General features: G+C 45.6%; 1 protein-coding gene across 2 annotated transcripts in view; it reads left to right on the top strand.

Moving 5' to 3' along the window:
• The window catches only part of FLT3 (fms related tyrosine kinase 3), a 223,348-nt gene that overhangs the window by 166,677 nt on the left and 33,588 nt on the right, over positions 1-23,083 (top strand). For both annotated transcript variants that reach the window (XM_029602605.1, XM_029602604.1), the window contains exon 18: positions 13,552-13,682. In XM_029602605.1, the coding sequence (XP_029458465.1) occupies positions 13,552-13,682 (131 nt within the window). The remainder of the gene's footprint in view (positions 1-13,551; positions 13,683-23,083) is intronic.

The following is a 23,083-nucleotide window of genomic DNA, read 5'->3' as shown; positions in this document are numbered from 1 at the left end:
CCAGCCAGTCAGGCCTCCATTGCATGCAAATTTATATCCTACATATTCATTGCAGACATCCTGAAAACTTGACTGGCTGGGGGTCCTCCAGGACAGGTTTGGGAACCACTGTTCTACTTGAAAGTGATCTTGCTGCTGGGTAGGATTTGGGTTTCTTGTGAAATTTGCTTTCTAAGTGAAATGTTTGTCACAATCAGAACATGAAAGTGGTCTCTCATCAGTGTGACTTCTCTCGTAATTTGTGAGGTTTCTTTATCAAGAAAGCTTTTCCCATTTCTGTAGCTAAACACAGTCTCTTCCCTTTGTTGATTTTCTGGAATTGCATTAATTCTCTCTTCCTAGTAAAACCTTTCTCACATTCAGAACATGTTAAAGGTGTCTCCTGTGCTTGTTTTCTCTTATGCCTGCATTTCTTTCTTCTGACTGAGGGTTTGCTATAGTCTGTAAATGTATATTGTCTGTCTCCGATATCAGAACTCTTCTGTGATTTCAGTTACAGGATGTTTTTGTTCTTCCCCTGTGTGTGTGATATTACTGGCACTTTGCTCATACACAGGATAATACTCAGCTGAATTTCCTGCTGAATTTCTTTGCTTTTATTCAGAGATACGTTTATTCCTACACTTTTTTTTCTCAGTCAGAACAGGAGGAAGGATCCTCTCTGTCTTTCTTGTAGCATCATGTTGCCTTCCTGATTCTCACTGAGCTCCCAATGATGTACCCCTGTTATTCTGTTTCTGGGATCATCTTTTTCTAAGGATTTGATAATGGCATGGGATAAACACAGGGGATCCCTAGCGGCTAAAGGATGGAGATGAAGGAAAGGATTAACACATTTTAATTGTGATAACCTGCATAGTTAGTACTCAAAGTTAGCTAGATAATTTTAGCCAGCTAACTTTGCAATCTGGCCAATGACTACATTTTACCCCCATTATAATCAAGAAAGAAATAGAGTGGAAGAACTAGGCTGGGATCCAAACAACAAACAACAAGAAGGCATCAACACCCACAAGGTTTAGGATCTGGGGCATGACAGCTAGGCAGAATGTCAGCAAGACTCTCAAGATGGTACATTTGGGGCATAGTAGCTATGCAAAGTGGCAGTAAAATCACCAAGATGGAACACTTAAAGCATCACAGATAGGTAAAGTGGCATCAAAACACCTAAGGTGTAGCATAAGGGGTATAGTACGAGGCAGAGTGGTCAGCAAGATCCCCAAGAATAGCATAAGGGGTATAGCAGCAAAGCAGAGTGGTATCAGGACCCCTAATGTGTAGAGTCAGGGATATGGCAGCAAGGATGAGTGGTAGCAAGACTTCCAAAATTAATCAACAGGAGCAGGGCAGCTTCACCTTGATTGGTCCTCCATCCTGTCTACCTGCCCTCTTCTTCTGTCTTGGCTCTTTCCTGACTAATACCTCACTCAGTAATTTCTTGTTTGCTAGGCTCGCTGCAGCACTTTTCAATGGGCCATAGACATGAATGGGAAACATAAATGAATGTAACTAAACATTTTTGTTTAATTTGCAGGCAACCTCCATTTGTTTGAGGAGGCCACAAATGAAACAAAAATGGTCACATTTGTTGAATTTTCCCATTAATTTGAAACAAATGCTTATCCCTATAATATAACTAGGGACCTTTGTTTTCAGTTTTTATTTTTCAGGGAATTTCAATCAGAGGAAAAATGACTTTTCCACTGATTTTTTTCTCCTGTTTGTAATAACAAAATCATTTTCCACTGATTGTTTTTGTTATAACATTGAAATTCCCAGGAAAAATAAATTAAAACCTGAAAACAAAGGTACCTAATTATAACAAATGAAAAACTTTAAATGAAAATTCAGCTTGTCCTTTTGGTCCAAGAAGGTTGATCTTAGTTAGAATCAGTGCTTGACCTACCTCAATGATTTTCTAGATGTTTTGGAGGTTACTTTCCTTCTGTTCTGTTTTATATGTGGCCTGAACCGACAATTAAATAAATGTGTATTGATTAAAAATTCAGGTTAATTGTTAGTTGTTTCTACCAATGGAAGAAGAGAATGTTGGAGATTAGTTATATGAAACTATATGTAAAGCTCTAGATGTTGCTCTTTATGAGCACTTATGATAGCGAGCAAAATGATGGTTCTAATGTATGTAGTAGGCAAATCATCCCACAAGAATGGAAATTTCATTACTACAAGAATAATATTGCAAGAAAGAATATAACATCAAAAGAAATCCCTACTGTACCTGAATTTGTAACTGACCTTGAGCTCAGATTTGGAAAGGTGAGTAATTAAAATGAAAATTCAAAAGGGCATTAGACAGATCCACCTTACTGTTGTTCCTTTCGGGGGAAAAAAAGAACACCCATGCCCATACACTGCCATTCAGCACTTCCTGTGATTTATTCCCCCACCATGAGAATTCTTGACCCCCAGTAGTATTGTTTAATAAACTCTGCGACTTATTCCCACAATGAAACTCCCTAACCCACATGGTCATCACTCCCACATATACTTATGATGAGGCCTCACTATTGGGGGTAAAGTGTGCATGGCAAAAAATGTGCTTCATGTCTTTATGTCATTTTGTTTAGGTTTTGTGGCTTTTTTATAATTCTGTTTTCTCATCTATTGTTACGGCTGTGGCTGCTGTGCTACCGCCTCACCACCAGGGGTCCCTCTAGGGCTGGCTTTCCTGACAGGCCCAGTCCATCTCCTATGTCCACTCTATGCTCTGGGTGTGCCCTCTTAACCCTGCCTGACAGTTGCCTCGGGGCTTCGGCATCGAGCTCACCTGGGCTCCCTGCTCTAGCCTGCCTTGCGCGGCCTTCGGGCCTATCCTTGCCTTGCCTTGCCTTGCGCGGCCTTCGGGCCTATCCTTGCCTTGCCTTGCCTTGCGCGGCCTTCGGGCCTATCCTTGCCTTGCCTTGCGTGGCCTTCGGGCCTATCCTTGCCTTGTCTTGCCTTGCGTAGCCTTCGGGCCTATCCTTGCCTTGCCTTGCCTTGCGCGGCCTTCGGGCCTATCCTTGCCTTGCCTTGCCTTGCGCGGCCTTCGGGCCTATCCTTGCCTTGCCTTGCCTTGCGCGGCCTTCGGGCCTATCCTTGCCTTGCCTTGCCTTGCGTGGCCTTCGGGCCTATCCTTGCCTTGTCTTGCCTTGCGCGGCCTTCGGGCCTATCCTTGCCTTGCCTTGCCTTGCGTGGCCTTCGGGCCTTTCCTTTCCTTGCCTTGCCTTGTGCGGCCTTTTGGCCTTCTTCCTTGATTTCCATACCTGGCCTACGGGCCTTCCGTGTGTGTGTGTGTGGCCTACGGGCCTTCTGACCTGCCTTGCCCCGCTATTGGTGTGTGGCCTACGGGCCTTCCGTGTGTGTGTGTGTGTGGCCTACGGGCCTTCTGATCTGCCTTGCCCCGCTATTGGTGTGTGGCCTACGGGCCTTCCGTGTGTGTGTGTGTGTGGCCTACGGGCCTTCTGACCTGCCCTGCCCTGCTTACTGTGCCCTGACCCAGCCTGGACCCAGACACTGCTGACTGCCGCCTGCCCTGACCCAGCCTGTACTTGACACTGCCACTTGCCGCCTGCCCTGACCCAGCCTGTACTTAGACACTGCCACTTGCCGCCTGCCCTGACCCAGCCTGAACCCAGACTCTGATTCTTGCTGCCTGCCCTGACCCAGCCTGGTACCTGACTCTGTTCGAGCTTCCTGTCTCTGTCCACCTGGAGCCACCCTGCTGGGTGGTGTGCACGACTCCTGTCCGGAGCCCAAGCGTAACAGTATGCCGAAGCCATCACATTTTCCAGGGGAAGAGATAGGTCTGTGTCCTGCCGGTGAGTCAACTTTTCACTAATTCAAGATGCCTCCTTCTTTAAAGTTTTATACCTGCAATTCCTGTCAAACTTTGAATTATCCTAGCTATCAGAACTGTCTAGCCTGTGAACTTGTTGGTCAGGAACACTGGTCATGCAATAACTGCAACAAGAAAAATGTCTCTGTCTATCAGGAGTGTTTGAACTGTCTGGCTCCTAAACCAGGGTGGTGGAAATGCTCCTGTCTCCCGTGTTTGTTACCTCCAGGCAAACCCTGCCCCCGTTGTTCTGCTCTAGGACCAGCTGTGCAATTAGAAAAGGCTATCAGCTCTCCTAACCAGTATTCAGTTTCTGGCTCAACTAAAACAGACATTTTTGCTGGCAGTTTGTGGGTAGAAAAACCCAGGACTTACCTGGCCAAGAAGGCTTCTGTGAGACCAGTGCTAGAGCCTCGGGAACAGGTTTCTCTACAACGGAGAGAGCTGATTAACTCCAGCAGGGCTCAGCTTCCCACAGCTGCCAAGTGGACACTAACGAGCACCTTCCCTAGACGTCCTAGAACTGCCTGTGCCTTCTCTAAACTGCTCCTCCAGAAACAAAATCAGGAGCATCAGACTTTGGCTCGAGGTATCAAGCCCACGGCAGTACAATCTGTGTCTTCCATGCACACTACCTTTAACCATGCAACTCTGCCATCTGAGCCTGCCGAACCGGCCCTGCTGCCGTCTTCGGAGGGGTCCGCACCGGTCCTGCTGACAGACTTTCTAACTCAGCCATCTGAGCCTACTGAACCGGCCCTGCTGTCATCCCCGGAGGGGTCCGAACCGGCCCTGCTGCCGCCCCTGGAGGGGTCCGAACCGGTCCTGCTGACAGACTTTCTAACTGAGCCTGCTGAACCGGCCCTGCTGCCGTCCTCGGAGGGGTCCGAACCGGCCCTGCTGCCGTCCTCGGAGGGGTCCGAACCGGTCCTACTGACAGACTTCCTGAGTCAGCCATCGGAGTCTGCTGAACTGGTCCTGCTGCCACCCCTGGAGGGGTCCATACCGGTCCTGCTGCCGCCCTCGGAGGGGTCCATACCGGTCCTGCTGTCGCCCCGAGAGGGGTCCGAGCCTGCTTCATCGCCCCGAGAGGGGTCCGAGCCTGCTACAACGCCCCGAGAGGGGTCCGAGCCTGCTACAACGCCCCGAGAGGGGTCCGAGCCTGCTACAATGCCCCGAGAGGGGTCCGAGCCTGCTACAACGCCCCGAGAGGGGTTCGAGCCTGCTTCATCGCTCCGAGAGGGGTCCGAGCCTGCTACAATGCCCCGAGAGGGGTCCGAGCCTGCTTCATCGCCCCGAGAGGGGTCCGAGCCTGCTACAACGCCCCGAGAGGGGTCCGAGCCTGCTACAATGCCCCGAGAGGGGTCCGAGCCTGCTTCATCGCCCCGAGAGGGGTCCGAGCCTGTTACAACGCCCCGAGAGGGGTCCGAGCCTGCTTCATCGCCCCGAGAGGGGTCCGAGCCTGCTTCATCGCCCCGAGAGGGGTCCGAGCCTGCTACAACGCCCCGAGAGGGGTCCGAGCCTGCTACAATGCCCCGAGAGGGGTCCGAGCCTGCTTCATCGCCCCGAGAGGGGTCCGAGCCTGCTACAACGCCCCGAGAGGGGTCCGAGCCTGCTACAACGCCCCGAGAGGGGTCCGAGCCTGCTTCATCGCCCCGAGAGGGGTCCGAGCCTGCTACAACGCCCCGAGAGGGGTCCGAGCCTGCTACAATTGCCCGAGTAGGATCCGAGCCTGCTGTACTGGCCCAGCTGCCGCCCCTGGAGGGGCCTGTACCGGTCTTAATGCCGACCTTGGAAGGGTCCGGACCGGTCCTACTATCGCCTCAAGAAGGGTTACGGACTATTTCTCAGCCCCAGGTTGGGGTTGTGTCTGCCTTATCACCCCAGGTGGGGTTATGGACTGCCTTATTTCCTCGGGAAGGAGTTGACCCTGCCGCATCACCCCCGGAGTGGTCTCCCGTTATTCTTGATTACCTCCTGCACAGATGGGATCCAGGAGGAGGGGGAGGCTTTGAGGGGGGGGTACTGTTACGGCTGTGGCTGCTGTGCTACCGCCTCACCACCAGGGGTCCCTCTAGGGCTGGCTTTCCTGACAGGCCCAGTCCATCTCCTATGTCCACTCTATGCTCTGGGTGTGCCCTCTTAACCCTGCCTGACAGTTGCCTCGGGGCTTCGGCATCGAGCTCACCTGGGCTCCCTGCTCTAGCCTGCCTTGCGCGGCCTTCGGGCCTATCCTTGCCTTGCCTTGCCTTGCGCGGCCTTCGGGCCTATCCTTGCCTTGCCTTGCCTTGCGCGGCCTTCGGGCCTATCCTTGCCTTGCCTTGCCTTGCGTGGCCTTCGGGCCTATCCTTGCCTTGTCTTGCCTTGCGTAGCCTTCGGGCCTATCCTTGCCTTGCCTTGCCTTGCGCGGCCTTCGGGCCTATCCTTGCCTTGCCTTGCCTTGCGCGGCCTTCGGGCCTATCCTTGCCTTGCCTTGCCTTGCGCGGCCTTCGGGCCTATCCTTGCCTTGCCTTGCCTTGCGTGGCCTTCGGGCCTATCCTTGCCTTGTCTTGCCTTGCGTAGCCTTCGGGCCTATCCTTGCCTTGCCTTGCCTTGCGCGGCCTTCGGGCCTATCCTTGCCTTGCCTTGCCTTGCGCGGCCTTCGGGCCTATCCTTGCCTTGCCTTGCCTTGCGTGGCCTTCGGGCCTTTCCTTTCCTTGCCTTGCCTTGTGCGGCCTTTTGGCCTTCTTCCTTGATTTCCATACCTGGCCTACGGGCCTTCCGTGTGTGTGTGTGTGGCCTACGGGCCTTCTGACCTGCCTTGCCCCGCTATTGGTGTGTGGCCTACGGGCCTTCCGTGTGTGTGTGTGTGTGGCCTACGGGCCTTCTGATCTGCCTTGCCCCGCTATTGGTGTGTGGCCTACGGGCCTTCCGTGTGTGTGTGTGTGTGGCCTACGGGCCTTCTGACCTGCCCTGCCCTGCTTACTGTGCCCTGACCCAGCCTGGACCCAGACACTGCTGACTGCCGCCTGCCCTGACCCAGCCTGTACTTGACACTGCCACTTGCCGCCTGCCCTGACCCAGCCTGTACTTAGACACTGCCACTTGCCGCCTGCCCTGACCCAGCCTGAACCCAGACTCTGATTCTTGCTGCCTGCCCTGACCCAGCCTGGTACCTGACTCTGTTCGAGCTTCCTGTCTCTGTCCACCTGGAGCCACCCTGCTGGGTGGTGTGCACGACTCCTGTCCGGAGCCCAAGCGTAACATCTATGCCGTTCCTTTCATTTGTTTAGCTTTAGCATGTGCTATATTTTTACAATATGTGTACTTTTGACCATTCTATTTCCAGCTCTTAACCATGAGAGAGCAGATTGCTTTCCCATTGGATTTAGTGCATCTATTTACTAAATTCTGCAACTAATGTATGCTGAAATGCTTTAGTGCACACTAAAATCATATGGTCATCATAAATTATATTTTGTTAATTTTTTTGTATCTTTTTGAATGGGAAATGACATTACATGATATAACAAATATCATTGATGTCTTCATGCTGTTTTAAAATGAAAGTGCATCCCTCCTATGGGGGAGGGATTGAGTCCTGTTTCTTATCTTGGAATGTGAAATACATTTTTACTATGGGATTTCCTTCCTTTAGAAATTCTGATGCATAAGTCACATGATGCTGTGAAGGAAGCTGGACGTATTTTAGTTTGGCTCCCTTTGGGCTTCCCTGCCTTTCGCCTTAATTGCCTTCAATTTCTTCCTGGAGATTTTGGGACTGGCATATTTGTTCTTCTGATACCTCCAGCTCGGTCGCGCTGATAGCAGCAATGACAGGAGCGGTGGAGAAAACCATTGATGTGAAACTCAATGTTAAATTGGTGGTGATCTTTGAAAAATTTCATGCTCTCTCGGGTGCTTTGGGTTCTGTTGTCAAACGAGTTTCTGAGATGGAACATACAGGTTTCCAATTTGGAAGATGGCACCCAGGACACTCTCATGTCCATGAGTAAGACTGAGGAGTGCCTCGTGGCTATGGAGAATAAACTTGACGATCTTGAGAATCGCTTGAGAAGTAACAATCTGCGCTTAGTTGGGCTACCCGAGACTCCATCAGATCCCGAGCTGTGGGGGTTCCTAGAATCCTGGCTGCTCACATCTCTTCAATTACCAGCGACATTGGGCCCCATTCATATTGAGAGAGCACACTGTGCGGGCCAAGACAAGAGGGATGCGATCGGCCTCATATGGTCATCGCATGCTTTTTGAATTTCACACATAAGATGGCCATATTACAAGCGATTTACAAAGGTCTGCAGCCTGTTGTCGGAGACAAAAAATTTTAATATTTCAAGATTACTTGGCAAAATTGGCAGAGATTTGCAGAGCCTTTTCTCCTATTTGCATATGCTTTTTAAGAAGCAGATTCATTTTACTTTGCAATATCCCACAAAACTATGTGTCACACATCCAGGGACTACTACTGTCTAACATAACTCGGAGGTGGTGCAACGTTCACTCCACTCCTTGGAAAATGACTGAACGTTAAGCCTTTGAATTGTGTTGGTTTATTTGTGCCCAGCAAGTTCTTTTTCACTGGATCTCTGGATTCTACATGTGCCCATTGTCTGCGAGCATTGTGGAGTTTGTTTGGATTTTATTCGCTGTTATTCTGCATCTGATTGACTGACAGTTCTATGGCTCTGAATACTCTGGCTTCAACCCCCTAACTTGGGACATTAGCCTGCTCACTATTTTTGCAGTTGGAGCTGAGTTGTCAGGCTTCTTTACTGATGTTGTAGCCTGGACTCTGGACTATTTGTTTTGTGTTGTTGTTGTTGTTTTTGTCCCATATTGGTGGTTATTATTTTGATTGCCTATTATATGTCTGGTTAGTTGGAATTATTGTGGGCAGAGGCGGGGGCCCTATAGCATCTTAAACATGCTCATTTGGGTGAGAAGGTGATTCATTGGTGGGTAATGGAAAATTTGGGTCAGGGTTTGGGATGGGGCAGATTTTACACTGCTTTTGGGTATAATTTGGCTATTGGGGATTCAGGGTGGTAGGCGGGTTGATTGGTTGGTTGGTTTTGTTCTGGGTATTAGAGACACATGTTTTTGCTTGTTTGACTATGTGCAATGGGACCGAACTGAAGCTTGTCTACTGTGCTTTGAAGGTTACCCTGTGCTATTACATACCTCTCATGTGGGTTACTATGAGTCACAAGGAACTTAGACTTGTCTCATGGAATGTCTGTGGCTTGGGGTCTCTCATCAAAAAGCAAAAAATCTTGAAGGTTTTCAAAAAAACAACATGCTGCAAGAAACTCACTTAAGTGATGTAGAGCACAGCAAATTGAATAGGTGGTGGGTTGGTGAGGTTTTTTTGGGCGTCATCAGGCTCCAATGAAGTGAGTGTCACTATTCTGGTAAACAAGACCATCTCTTTTCAATGCATGTGTTTGATTGTAGATCCTGGGGGTCGTTTTCTGATTCTTTGGGGATCTTTGATGGGGAAGGATATCACTCTGTGTAATGTGTATGCCCCCAATTCATATGATCATGGATTCCTTAAATTGCTTATACAATCCCTTCATGGCTTATCCCAGGGGCCATTGGTTTTGGGATGGGATCATAATATGGTATATGATCCAATGCTGGATAAGTCTCATCCAGGGCCTACAGAGTGGCTTGTGTCCCATAGAAGGATCCCCCATATCTACTCTGAGCTGGGACTGCTGGATGCTTGGCGCATCCTACATCCTACTGAATGAGATTATACGAATGTGTCTCGGGTGCATGCCTCTCAGTCTCGAATTGATTCTTTTAATATCCATGCCACTCTTTTCTAAGGTAAAAGCCACTGCCATAGGCCCGTTGTTGATCTAATCATGAGCTAATTTGGGTGGATTTTTGTTGGAAGGATTCTGGGTGAGCCCTTCATCTCTGGTGTTTCCCAGCTTACTTAGCCAATGATAGCAAGTTTCAAGATTTCTTAAATCAAAATGGCTTGATTTCCAGGGATAATAACAAAGAACATGTTGATAATCTTGTTCTTTTTTGGGAAGTGGGGAAATTATTGCTTTTATGACTCACAGACGAAGGGCTTTAGATGCTAAATTATTGAGCTTGGAGGAGCAGGTACGGCGGTCAGAGCCTCTGAGGGCTGCATATATGTCGTCCTTGACTGCTCTGAACTCGCTGATTTATCAGAGATCTATTAAATCTATGTTTTATTATAAATTCAAGTTGTTTCAGCATGGGAACAAGACAAGGAAATTATTGGCCTCTGTGGTGAAACGCAAGTTGGGAGCTAAATATGTAACTGCAGTATACGATAATCAGCATACCATAGTTAATTCTTATGAGGGGCTACAGAAGGTTTTCTTGGATTATTTCCGTCAATTGTATACTAAACAGCCTGGAAACTTGGAGCTTAGGGATCGTTTTTTTCATGGCATCACACTCCCTCAGCTTTCTGAATTGCAATTATCCCGACTGAATGGATGAACTCTGGTTTGGAATCATGGGTGCCTCTCCCTGCAAATTATCGGGACCAGATGGTTACTGTGCTGATTTTGCAAAATTCTACTTGATAAAATAACCCCACCTTCCTTATTGACTTACAGCACTTTCCTTATCATACCAACTTAGCTGTAATTACTCTTATACCAAAAACCGGCAAAGATCCTTTGTCACCTACATCATATAGACCTATCTCCTTGCTAAATTTTGATTTAATGCTTCTGGCTATGATTTTTACAAATCGTTTGGTGGTAGTCCTTCCAGATTTGGTGGGACATCACCAGTTGCGGTTTGTTCGGGGTCGACACTCAGTGCTCAATGTTCGTCGGGTCTTAACATCTATATCCTGGAGTATGTCACATGCAATTCCCTCCTTATTGGTCAACTTTGGTACCGAGAAGGCATTCAGTCACGTTGATTGGGACTACCTTTTCTTTGTACTAGACCATTTTGCTTTCTCTGGCAATTGGTTGCATGTGAACCTGCTCTTATACTCAGACCTGACAGCTCAGATCTTGGTCAGTGGTTCTCCTACAGATGTTTTATTTACAACAGGGCACACTTCAGGGATGCCCTCTCTCTCCTCTTTTATTTATTTTGTCTATAGAACAGCTTTTAAGAACGATCCAATTGAACACGAACATAACCAGTATTCTTCTACATACTCAGACATTTAAAATTGCAGCCTTCACAGATGGTATGATTGTATATCTTAGTGACCTGATAGATTCTTTGGCTACATTGATGGAGGAGTTCTCGCTATTTGGTTCTTTTTCAGGTATGAAACTTAATCTCGATAAATCTGAGGCTCTCCCTTCCCATGTTCAAGTGAAAGAACTATGGGGAAACTAATTTCCCCTTAAGTGGGCTGAGACCGCTTTTCAGTATCTTGGGATTCAGGTGACTATGCATCTGGCAGATCTTTATGATCTTAATATACTCCCCCTTTTAAGATCCCTGAAAACCAAATTTCTAGCCTGGAAGGACTTCCCTTTGTCGGTGACCGGTCAGATTAATCTTTTTTAAATGCTTATATGGGCTAAGTGGTTATATACTTTACAAACATTACCATTACTCCTACAAAAATGGGATATTAAATTAGTGTATGCAATGCTCTCACCTTTTTTCTGGAGGGGTAAGAGAGTGAGGATTTCGGTGTACCTTATGTTGGGAATTTGGTGACAGGGAGGGCTGGGTATGCCAAACATTGAGGAATATAATATAGCACATCTCTTACAACATGTCAAAGATTGGATATTTCACATAGCTTATTTTACACCTCTGGTTATCGAACAGGACCTGGTGGCTCCTCTACATTTGGGCTATATCCTTCATGCTCGGTTGAACCAGTTACCACAGCTAGGGCAGCTTAATCCTTTACTGGTTTCCCTTTGGAAGGCTTGGATGTATCTCTGTCTTAAGTTAGGGCATGATTCGTGGGAATCTGCTTACCTATTGATTATGGGGTATTTGGATTTCCTTCCAGGCATTCAGTCCCAGGCTTTCATACATTGGGCAGAAAAGGGGATACATTCTTTGTCTCAAGTGCTGTCTTATCAAGATTTAAGCACTCACTTTGGGCTTAACCCTAAGTTCTTTTTTGTGTACCTGCAACTCCAGCACTATATTGCTTCTCTATTAAAGTCTAATTTGTCAGACGATTTTGTGGGGAAAATTGAGGATTTTTTTCAGCTTGAGGTGCTCAGTCATGTGAGGATTTCATGCATTTGAAGATCGTTGGTTAAGCTGGGACCTGAATTCACTGATGATGCCTTGTTGGCCATTTGGCAAGCTGATGTTTTTGATTCCCTGGATATCTTTTTTCTTTCTTTCTCCTTTGCCCATATTCCGGAGCTGACGGTTGATGCCAGTCTTAGAGAATTACAATATAAATTTTTGAGAAGGGCATACTAACCTCTTTCTTGGTTATACAAAGTGGGTTTCTTGCAGTCAGATCTATGTTTAAAATATCATAGTGCCCAGGGCATTTTGGGGATTGTTTTTGGTATTGCCCCATGATACAAAAGTTCTGGTAAAATCTTTGCAAGTATTTATCCTCTTTGCTGGAACAAACAGTTAATTTTGTTCCTGAGGACATTCTATTTGATGTCTCCTCTACCTTTTGGGTGCAGGGGAAGGATGAACACTTACTGGTTAGAAAGGCATGTTTACTGGGGAAAAAGTCCATTCTTTTTATGTGGTGTGAATATTCTCCACCCCTTAAATGCATGGATTAATGCAGTTGAAGTATCAGCTTACTTCCCGTTCATTTAAAAGTAAAATGCAATTTATTGCCATTTGGACCCCCCTATTTGCAGTATCTATCTCTTAGGGCGAGGAGTGAGCTTATTAATTACCCATAATTTATCTGCGGTACTTTTGTTTCATGGTGTATGCTTTTTGCTTGACATTGTGTCTCGATTGCTCTGTCATTATACAGTGGGTGGGTGGTTGGGTCATTGGTATGTATTTCTACCATTGTTTAGTATTATTTGCCTATTCACTCTTGGGGTGAGGGGAAAGTGGGATATTTGGAAGGGGGGATACATTCATATTCCTTACTGTTTATATGCTTGGCTGGGCATACTTCAGATCCAGGGTATGTCAAACTGTCTGTTTACTTGTGGTGTTCTTAATAAACAGATTTCAGATATAGAAATTCTGATGCTGTGGTCCTTCTTCCAATGTTTTCTTATAATTTATAATAAATATTACAACATTTATTTCAAATACATATTTCATTAGTTTTGTATGTATATAACGTCAGTCTGTGCTTCTTTCATTTCTATATACTTTCACTATCTGCCAGATTTATTTATCTTGTATATTCTGCAAAATTCCTGCACTGTGTAATGGGTCCAAGTGCCTGAAGTCATTTGGCTCACACCTTGTTTTTTGCATGCTTCCACAAAGGATGTTCAGGTCACCTCGAGGGATATTCCATTTTGTCCCTTAGAGATTTCCTCCTATGTGTAATGTTTTGCACATCTGTGAATTTCACAGAATGCAGATTGTCATGATCCCATACGTGACAAAAACTACTGGGGTTCTTTTAATGGAAGAGTAACATATTGTTACAGCTGAACAGAGCTCTGCTTTTATAAATATAGTACAATATTCCATACTTTTCAATGGAAAACAAAGCATATTTTGGTGGTAACTGTTCACTTTTTTCCCATATCTTATGCCATATAACATGTCAATGCCAGAAATGAACGATCATTGAGTAATGACTCTTATATGACAATGAAGAGAATAGATGATTCGGACAGTATGCAGCTGAAGCGGGACCTGGATCAGATATCTGACCTGAACAGACTGGTTTATTATTCAGAGGAAGGTAAGAATATTTTCTTTAATATTTCAAAATAAAAAGGTTCCACTGGTTCAATGATGCTCTGCATAATGGATTAGATTTATGAATGGTGTTTCACTTAATGTAAAATGTAGAAATTTGACTGTTTTCCATAGACCAAAAATAAAATTCTTTTTATGACAGTCATAATAAACCATCCTGGAAATACTAACTCCGGATGTCTCAGGAATAATGCTAGGAAAAATGGATCCTGACGTTCACTGAAAACAAAAATCACTGTACTGATTGTTTCATTTATTGAAATGAAATTGGTTATAGAGGCAAAAACTCATAATAAAAACTTTTAAAAATATATCCAAAGCAAGAAACCTGTGAGGGAGTTGGTTGGACCATTAGATGACAGAGGGGTTAAAGGGGCTCTTAGGGAAGATAAGGCCATTGCAGAAAGACTAAATGAAGGATGTTGGGGAGATGTTGGGGAGATACCAGTTCCGGAGATGGTTTTCAGGGGTGATGAGTCAGACGAACTGAACGAAATCACTGTGAACCTGGAAGATGTAGTAGGCCAGATTGACAAACTAAAGAGTAGCAAATCACCTGGACCAGATGGTATGCATCCTAGGGTTCTGAAGGAACTCAAAAATGAAATTTCTGAACTATTAGTTAAAATTTGTAACCTATCATTAAAATCATTCATTGTACCTGAAGACTGAAGGGTGGCCAATGTAACCCCAATATTTAAATAAGGCTCCAGGGGCGATCCGGGTAACTATAGACCAGTGAGCCTGACTTCAGTGCCGGGAAAAATAGTGGAAACTATTCTCAAGATCAAAATTGTAGAGCATATAGAAAGACATGATTTAATGGAACATAGTCAACATGGATTTACCCAAGGGAAGTCTTGCCTAACAAATCTGCTTCATTTTTTTGAAGGGGTTAATAAACATGTGGATAAAGGTGAACCAGTAGATGCAGTGTATTTGGATTTTCAGAAGGCATTTGACAAAATCCCTCATGAGAGGCTTCTATGAAAATTAAAAAGTCATGGGATAGGAGGCGATGTCCTTTCGTGGATTACAAGCTGGTTAAAAGACAGGAAACAGAGAGTAGGATTAAATGGTCAATTTTCTCAGTGGAAAAGGGTAAACAGTGGAGTGCCTCAGGGATCTGTACTTGGACCGCTGCTTTTCAATATATATATAAATAATCTGGAAAGGAATATGACGAGTGAGTTAACAAATTTGCGGATGATACAAAATTATTCAGAGTAGTTAAATCACAAGCAGACTGTGATACATTATTTATTTATTTATTATTTTTTTTATATACCGACATTCATCTCAATTGAGATATCACACCAGTTTACATTCAGGTACTGTAGGTATTTCTCTATCCCCAGAGGGCTTACAATCTAAGTTTTTGTACCTGAGGCAATGTAGGGTAAAGTGACTTGCCCAAGGTCACAAGGAGTGACAGCGGGACATGAACCTTGGTCTCCTGGTTCATAGTCCACTGCTCTAACCACTGCTCTAACCACTTCAAGTCTTGCAAGGTCCAGGAGGACCTTGCAAGACTTGAAGATTGGGCATCCAAATGGAAGATGAAATTTAATGTGGACAAGTGCAAGGTGTTGCATATAGGGAAAAATAACCATTGCTGCAGTTACATGATGTTAGGTTCCATATTAGGAGCTACCACCCAGGAAAAAGATATAGGCATCATAGTGGATAATACTTTAAAATCATCGGCTCAGTGTGCTGCAGCAGTCAAAAAAGCAAATAGAATTTTAGGAATTATTAGGAAGGGAATGGTTAATGTTATAATGCCTCTATATCGCTCCATGGTGAGACCACACCTTGAATACTGTGTACAATTCTGGTCACCGCATCTCAAAAAAGATATAGTTGCGATGGAGAAGGTACAGAGAAGGGCAACCAAAATGATAAAGGGGATGGAACAGCTTCCCTATGAGGAAAGGCTGAAGAGGTTAGGGCTGTTCAGCTTGGAGAAGAGACGGCTGAGGGGGGATATGATAGAGGTCTTTAAGATCATGAGAGGTCTTGAGCAAGTAGATGTGACTCGGTTATTTTCACTTTCGAATAATAGAAGGACTAGGGGGCATTCCATGAAGTCAGTAAGTAGCACATTTAAGACTAATCGGAGAAAATTCTTTTTCACTCAAGGCACAATAAAGCTCTGGAATTTGTTGCCAGAGGATGTGGTTAGTGCAGTTAGTGTAGCTGTGTTCAAAAAAGATTTGGATAAGTTCTTGGAGTTGAAGTCCATTAATGGCTATTAATCAAGTTTACTTAGGGAACAGCCACTGCTATTAATTGCATCAGTAGCATGGGATCTTCTTAGTGTTTGGGTAATTGCCAGGTTCTTGTGGCCTGGTTTTGGCCTCTGTTGGAAACAGGATGCTGGGCTTGATGGACCCTTGGTCTGACCCAGCATGGCAATTTCTTATGTTCTTATGTAGAAAACTTTGTGTAGCATTTTTTTGTGGCAGCAGCAATAAGCAGTTAAAAGAACATGTACTGATTCTGCAACTATAGACCATGCCCCTTTGAAGGAATTACACCAAAATAGTATTCTTTGCTCCTTGTTCACGTCAAGCAGCCAAGCTAATAACTCATAAGATAGACGAGAGAATGCTCTCCTCCCTCTGATGTGTGCAGACATACCACGAAATGGAGTGGGCACCACACTTGAGAAAAGGTTTCAACTATACTTCATGCTTAAATGGGTTTAGTGGTTCCCATAAATGATGACAAATTTTAACCAGAACAGCCCTTCACACTTGCTGCATCATGATCTGATACATTATAAGGTATGATAGTGAAAATAAATAAATATGTAAAAACCATACAAAGTGCATGTGAACCAGAAATCCTGGCTTCTCTCTGCACTCAGATCATGGAGAAGCTCTTATCTGGCAGAGTTGTGCGGGAGGAAAAAAACACGTAATCTCCTCATTCTTTCTGCATTTTTTGAGCGGTCTACGTCTGGGAGAGTTCTACACAAAAAAATTGCAAATACTGAGCATAATATCCTGCAAAATTTTGCAGATCTGTCTGGGCCTGTGCCATACAACAGAGGAATCAGAGTGAGGCATGCAAAGACATGGCTTACTGGTTATAATAGAGGGCTGAGAATCAGGGTTCAAATCCTGCTTCTCTCACTGACACACCTTGAGCAAGTTTCTTTAAGGCTGATTGTACTAAGTGCACCAAACATTGTATGTGCAATATCCCTATAGGGACTGCCATGAAAATGAGTCTGGTAGAAAATTGTACATAAAACATTTACTGTGTTCTTCTAATTAAAAAGCTGCTTTTCCTAATTTTGCATCACTGTGACTCATTAAGTCTGAATTAAAAGAAAATTTTGCAAGAGTGAAGTTATGTGCAGAAATTGCAAATAGCTAAATGTTTGCATGCTGAAAGCACAAATATTTGCCCTTTTAGAGGGTACATTTTTAAATGTTTGGATAGAGGTAAAGTCTGTCAGGTAGGTTTGAAAAGGGCCATGCAGGTACCCATAGATACGTGCTATTTTATAGCATATATGTGTAGGTTTTAAAATACTCTTCGCATGTGCATGTCTGCAGCCTTTACATGTATATCATACACATTAGGGGTGTGCATTCGGATTGACCGCATAAGTAAAACGCTACTCATATTTTTTTTTAACTTAAAAAAATGATTCGACATAAACGATCGGATTTCCCACATATCCAACATAGATATGTTGGATATGTGGGAAATCGCGATTGTTGAGCCAAAATAAAAATATAAACCCCCTCACCCTCCTTAATCCCCCCCCCGACTTACCACAACTCCCTGGTGATCGAGCGAGGAGTGAGGACGCCATTTCTGCAATCCTTGGCGAGAAGCATGTGACGTCGCGCCACGTCGAGTGACGCGGCGCCACGTGATTCCCGGCGAGTTCGCGCCGGACGGCTCGTTCGGCCCAAAAAGAACTTTTGGCCAGCTTGGGGGGGTCAGGAGGCCCCCCCCAAGCTGGCCAAAAGTTCCTTTTGGGCCGAACGAGCCGTCCGGCGCGAACTCGCCGGGAATCACGTGACGCCGCGTCGGAGTGACGCGGCGCCACGTGATTCCCGGCGAGTTCGCGCCGGACGGCTCGTTCGGCCCAAAAAGAACTTTTGGCCAGCTTGGGGGGGTCAGGAGGTCCAGCTTTTGGCCAGCTTGGGGGGGCCTCCTGACCCCCCCAAGCTGGCCAAAAGTTCTTTTTGGGCCGAACGAGCCGTCCGGCGCGAACTCGCCGGGAATCACGTGACGCCAGCGTCACTCGACGTGCCGCCGACGTCACATGCTTCTCGCCAAGGATTGCAGAAATGACGTCCTCACTCCTCGCTCGATCACCAGGGAGTTGTGGTAAGTCTGGGGGGGGGGATTAAGGAGGGTGAGGGGGTTTAAATTTTTTTTTTGCACATATGTACATATACCCAACTCATTGAATTTTTTTTATGTCCATATTGACCGCAAGTGGGACCCCCTTTCGGACATAAGTAATATGAACATAAAATTTTGCTCTGCACATCCCTAATACACATGCTTGGGGGGAGGGGGAGAGAGAGAAAGCCTCTTTATAGGGCTCAGCCTGACACTCAATACATGCACCATTTTAAGGGGGGCACTGATTCGGGGTGAGTTTTCGGGAGGTGGGTTGGGGTTTGGGGGGTGGTGTTACAGAAACATTCAGGGGTATTCATTGTAAAACTGACAGAATTAAAGAATTTTAGACCTTACAAGTGATGAAACTTCTAACAGTGTACTGCAGTGTCCAAATCAACTCCTCTTGTTAGAAGTTTCATCACTTGTAAGGTCTAAAATTATTTAATGCTGTCAGTTTTACAACGAATACCCCTGAATATTTCTGTAACACCACCCCCCCAAAACTCACCCCGAATCAAAGTGCCCCCTTACAATGGTGCATGTGTTGAGTGTCAGGCTCAACACATGCACCTTTCTCTCTCTCCTTAAGTTCCTACTGAGGGGCTGTAGCAAATTTATGTGTATAATAGGGGTGTGCATTCATTTGCAATGTATTGGTAATCCGCAACCTATAGGGCCATATTCGTTGTATTCGTGGGGAAGCGAAACGTATCATGATTCCCCACGAATACAATGAATCTTCACCAAATTATTCGGCCATCTAAAGGGGTCAGGAGCGTCCCCCAAAACTTGCCAAAAGTCCCTGGTGGTCCAGCGGGGGTCCGGGAGCGATCTCTTGTACTCAGGCCATCGGCTGCCAGTAATCAAAATGGCACCGATAGCCTTTGCCCTTACTATGACACAGGGGCTACCGGTGCCATTGGTCAGTCCGTCATATGGTAGGAGCACAAGATGGCGCTGGCCGTCCATTGCTCCTATGTGACAGGGGCCAACCAATGGCACCGGTAGCCCCTGTGACATAGTAAAGTCAAAGGCTATTGGCACCATTTTGAATATCGGCAGCCGACGGCGTGAGTGCAGGAGATGGCTCCAAGACCCCCCGCTGGACCACCAGGGAGTTTTGGTAAGTCTTGGGTGGGGGGGGGGGGGGTGTCAGGAGGATGGGGGGTTGTAGTTAATTAAATTTTAGCTGGGAAATGAATAAGAATGAACGCATGAACGTATCGGGGGCCTCCCTTGCCGAATGCAATGTATCTGCCTCCCGACGAATACGAATACCAAATGCAATGTATGTGGTCCCTCTGCACATCCCTAGTGTATAACATACACACAGTGGCTGAGGAAAATTAGGGGTTATGTCCTGGACTGCCTATATTCTGCCCCTTTTCTACCTACTTTTTCTTGACACACGTCCTTTCTAGCTATTTAAAATTCGCATAGCTTATGCACATATGTGGCTGTTTTTGTGAATGCACGGCTTTTAAAAATCTACTTCTTTGTGTAATGTTTACATGCAGACTTTATTCCACATTTTCAAAGACAACTTATATGCATAAATTTGCTTTGAAAATGCTTGGGTAAGTGCACTTCCCTGCGCACAAAATAACTCTCACAAAATTACACCTGTTCTTCGCAGTTGTTTATTTATTTGAAATGATTTATATTACAAAAGAACATGTAATCCCTGGGCTGCTAGTCCTGGATAGGGTCCCAGGAACCACACCTCAAACACAGTCTTACATATCCAAGTCTTCCCATGATACTGAGCAGGGGAGAGGGATGAGGTAAGATAGCTCTGGGCCCTGTGCATTACTTTAAGTTAAATCCACTTTAAAGTTCTTTGTATACTGCACTGATTATCTCTTCAGTGTAAACATCAGCAATAATCATGCTGGAGACTCTTATGTTTCCAGCATAACTTTTACTGTTGCATTTTGTAGTTGATGGAAAAAGTTCTTTACAGCTTCCGTTATTCTCAGAACAAGGTGTACAAGTTCCACCATTCTCTTTTAATACATTTGTGACCCTTGTCTCTCTTCAGTTTCTTCTGAGAGAATACCAGTTGATAAATGTAGGTATTCTCCTGTCCAATCAGGTGGTGGGGAAATCCTTTTAGTCAATTCCATGACAAAGTCCAATTCTCCTACCTCTCCTGTGGTTCTTTCTCTCTTCTCATCCATTCTGCTGGTGGTACCTGAAGGCTATCAGATTTTCTCCTTTTCTCCTTGAGATGATAATGAACTGCAGAATGTGTCCTCCTCTCCCATGGATGAGCCCTGTGTCATCCTTCCTAGAAGATACTGGTGATCCTATGGTCCTTGCTCAGAGAAAGGCAACCTTCTAAACCAAAAGGGCCTGATACTTCACTTTCAATGCATAACCAGCATGGCTCTCCGCTTCAACGGCAGGAGAGAAGAAAAACAACCAATAGGGGCTGTATGACATAGTCTGGGTAAAGGGAATAAACATGGGTGTAGCTTGCTTATTGCAGCAGTTACTACCCCTACTACCCCTAACTAATCAAGCTAGGTATTTCACTTGGATGCAGATCCATCACTGCTCTCTACATTAATGGTGGGGGTGGAAGGGAAATAGAACCAAGAATTAAGAGAAAATGATAAGTATGAGAGAAAAAATGTGTGAAGCTTGCTGGGCAGACTGGATGGGCCGTTTGGTCTTCTTCTGCCGTCATTTCTATGTTTCTATGTTTCTATGTTTCCTCTTGATGTAGACTAAAAAGGAAAAATAATTAAGGAAACCAAAGATCCAAAGTAGGAAGGGTGGAAAACTTCCCCCTCTGGCAAAGAAAAAGGTCTCCAGAACATGGTACTCAAAAGAATAAAAGAACAAAAGCATTCTGACTCCATTTCTAACCCAGGGTCTCAACCAGAATCCCCCAGAGTCTGTTCTCAGCAAAAATAAAACAGGCAACAGCATAAAAAAACATAAAGGTGAATTTTAAAAGCCTAGCAGGTGTCAAATTTGGGAGACGAACGCATATGTCGGGCTGGTGCACGCTGAGCAAATTTTAAAAGCTGTCAAAATGCGCACACATCTCACGGCACTCACATCTCACTTGTTTCCAAAAAGGACCGTGGTCTGGGCGGGACATGGGCATTTCAGGGTGTGGCCAAGAGATGTGTGTGTAAATACTTACATGCCCCGGTGCTCGCCAAGGTCACTGCTGCATAACTTTACTTCTGCTATGGATGATGTGTGACTTATAAAATAAAAGGATGAAACCATTGCTGAGGAGTTTAAAGGTCTAGGGAGAGTGTAGGCTATCAAACCGGAGAGGGGGGGGGGGGGGTGTTGGAGGATCTAGCTGTTAGGGATGTGCAGCAGGGACGGATTCGTCTCATTCGGTATTCGTCGGGACCCAAATCTGTGGCATCCGTTCTCGGGGGACCGCAATCTGTTCATTAATTACATATGTATTCGTTTCCCCCCCAAAACCCCATCCCAACCCTTTACATTTAATTAACTACAACCCCCCACCCTCCTGACACCCCCCCCCCCCCAAGACTTGCCAAAAGTCACTGGTGGTCCAGCGGGGGTCCTGGAGCGATCTCCTGCACTTGGGCCATCGGCTGCCAGTATTCAAAATGTCGCCGATAGCCTTTGCCCTTACTTTGTCACAGGGGCTACCGGTGCCATTGTTCAGCCCCTGTCACATGGTAGGAGCACAAGATGGTGCCGGCTGTCCATTGCTCCTACCATGTGACAGGGGCCGACCAATGGCACCGGTAGCCCCTGTAATATAGTAAGGGCAAAGGCTATCAGCGCCATTTTGAATACCGGCAACTGACAGCCCGACTGCAAGAGATTGCTCCAGGACCCCCACTGGACCACCAGGGACTTTTGGCAAGTCTTGGGGGGGTGGGTCAGGAGGGTGGGGGTTTATTTATTAGTGATATGTTGTATTCGTGGGGGTTCGCCATATGTTTTGTGACCCCCACGAATACAACGAATATGGCATATACGTTGCGGATTGCCAATAAGTTGCAAACGAATGCACACCCCTACTAGCTGTTAACTGGGTGAACTGGTGGACGAATTGGTAAACTGGGAATGGTGGGGAAGCGTGCCCATTTTAAACTCTCCCGATGTACGCAGTAGAAGTGGGATTTGTGTGTCCACTTAAAAGTTGACGCACATGTGCATGCAGCCAGGCTATTTTATAACATGCATATACATGTATAAGTTATAAATTAGCCGCATCCTTGAATGAGGGCTGATGAATGCACGCAAATGTGTGCCCGCATGCCGGTTTGAAAGTTACCATCCTACTGTCCCTGGAAAGGTCAACTCATAATTCCACAACAGGGGTCGGCACTTTCTTCAGTGCTATATCTTTCCCCTTTGGCTTCCCTGCCACAGTCGTTGAATGAGCAAGGTTTTATGCATGCGGCTGATGTGCCATTTTTCTTACCATGTGGACCAAATAGTGAGCTCCCAGAGTCCTACAAGTTATTATGAGGGAGGTAAGGGGGTGGCTGGCTGATGAATCATCATTTGTTTTAAAATATCAAATAAAACTAAGATTGTCTGTTGGGGAAAGGTTTTAATTGGAGGGCTCCAGTAGATGCCCTTTTGGTGTACGAACTTTCTATACCCATTCTAATGGAAGTAAAATGCTTGGGAGTCTTTTTGGACTCTCAGCTGACCAGGAACCAGCAAATACGTCACATTAGAAAGGTGGCTTTTTACAAGCTTAAATTGGTGAGACCGCTGAAGTACCGGTCACCCCAAGAGCTGTTATGCACAGTGATGCAGGCTTTGGTTTTATGCCACCTTGATTACTGTGGGGGCCTGTATTTGGGACTACCTGAGAAATTAATATAAGCTTTTCAGTTGACTCAGAAATGCTGCCACGTGAGGGCTGGCTGATCTCTCAAGAAGAGAGCATGTTACTCCTGTTTTGCGAGATCTCCACTGGCTTCTGGTTAGGTGGAGAGTAAGGTTTAGGCTGTTAAATATTGAGTTCAAAATGCTGAAAAGCGCTTT

Source organism: Rhinatrema bivittatum, chromosome 5 (assembly GCF_901001135.1).
Source record: "Rhinatrema bivittatum chromosome 5, aRhiBiv1.1, whole genome shotgun sequence".
Taxonomy (NCBI): Eukaryota; Metazoa; Chordata; class Amphibia; order Gymnophiona; family Rhinatrematidae; genus Rhinatrema; species Rhinatrema bivittatum.
Note: the sequence above shows the minus strand (reverse complement) of the source record. Positions and strands in the feature narration are given on the sequence as shown.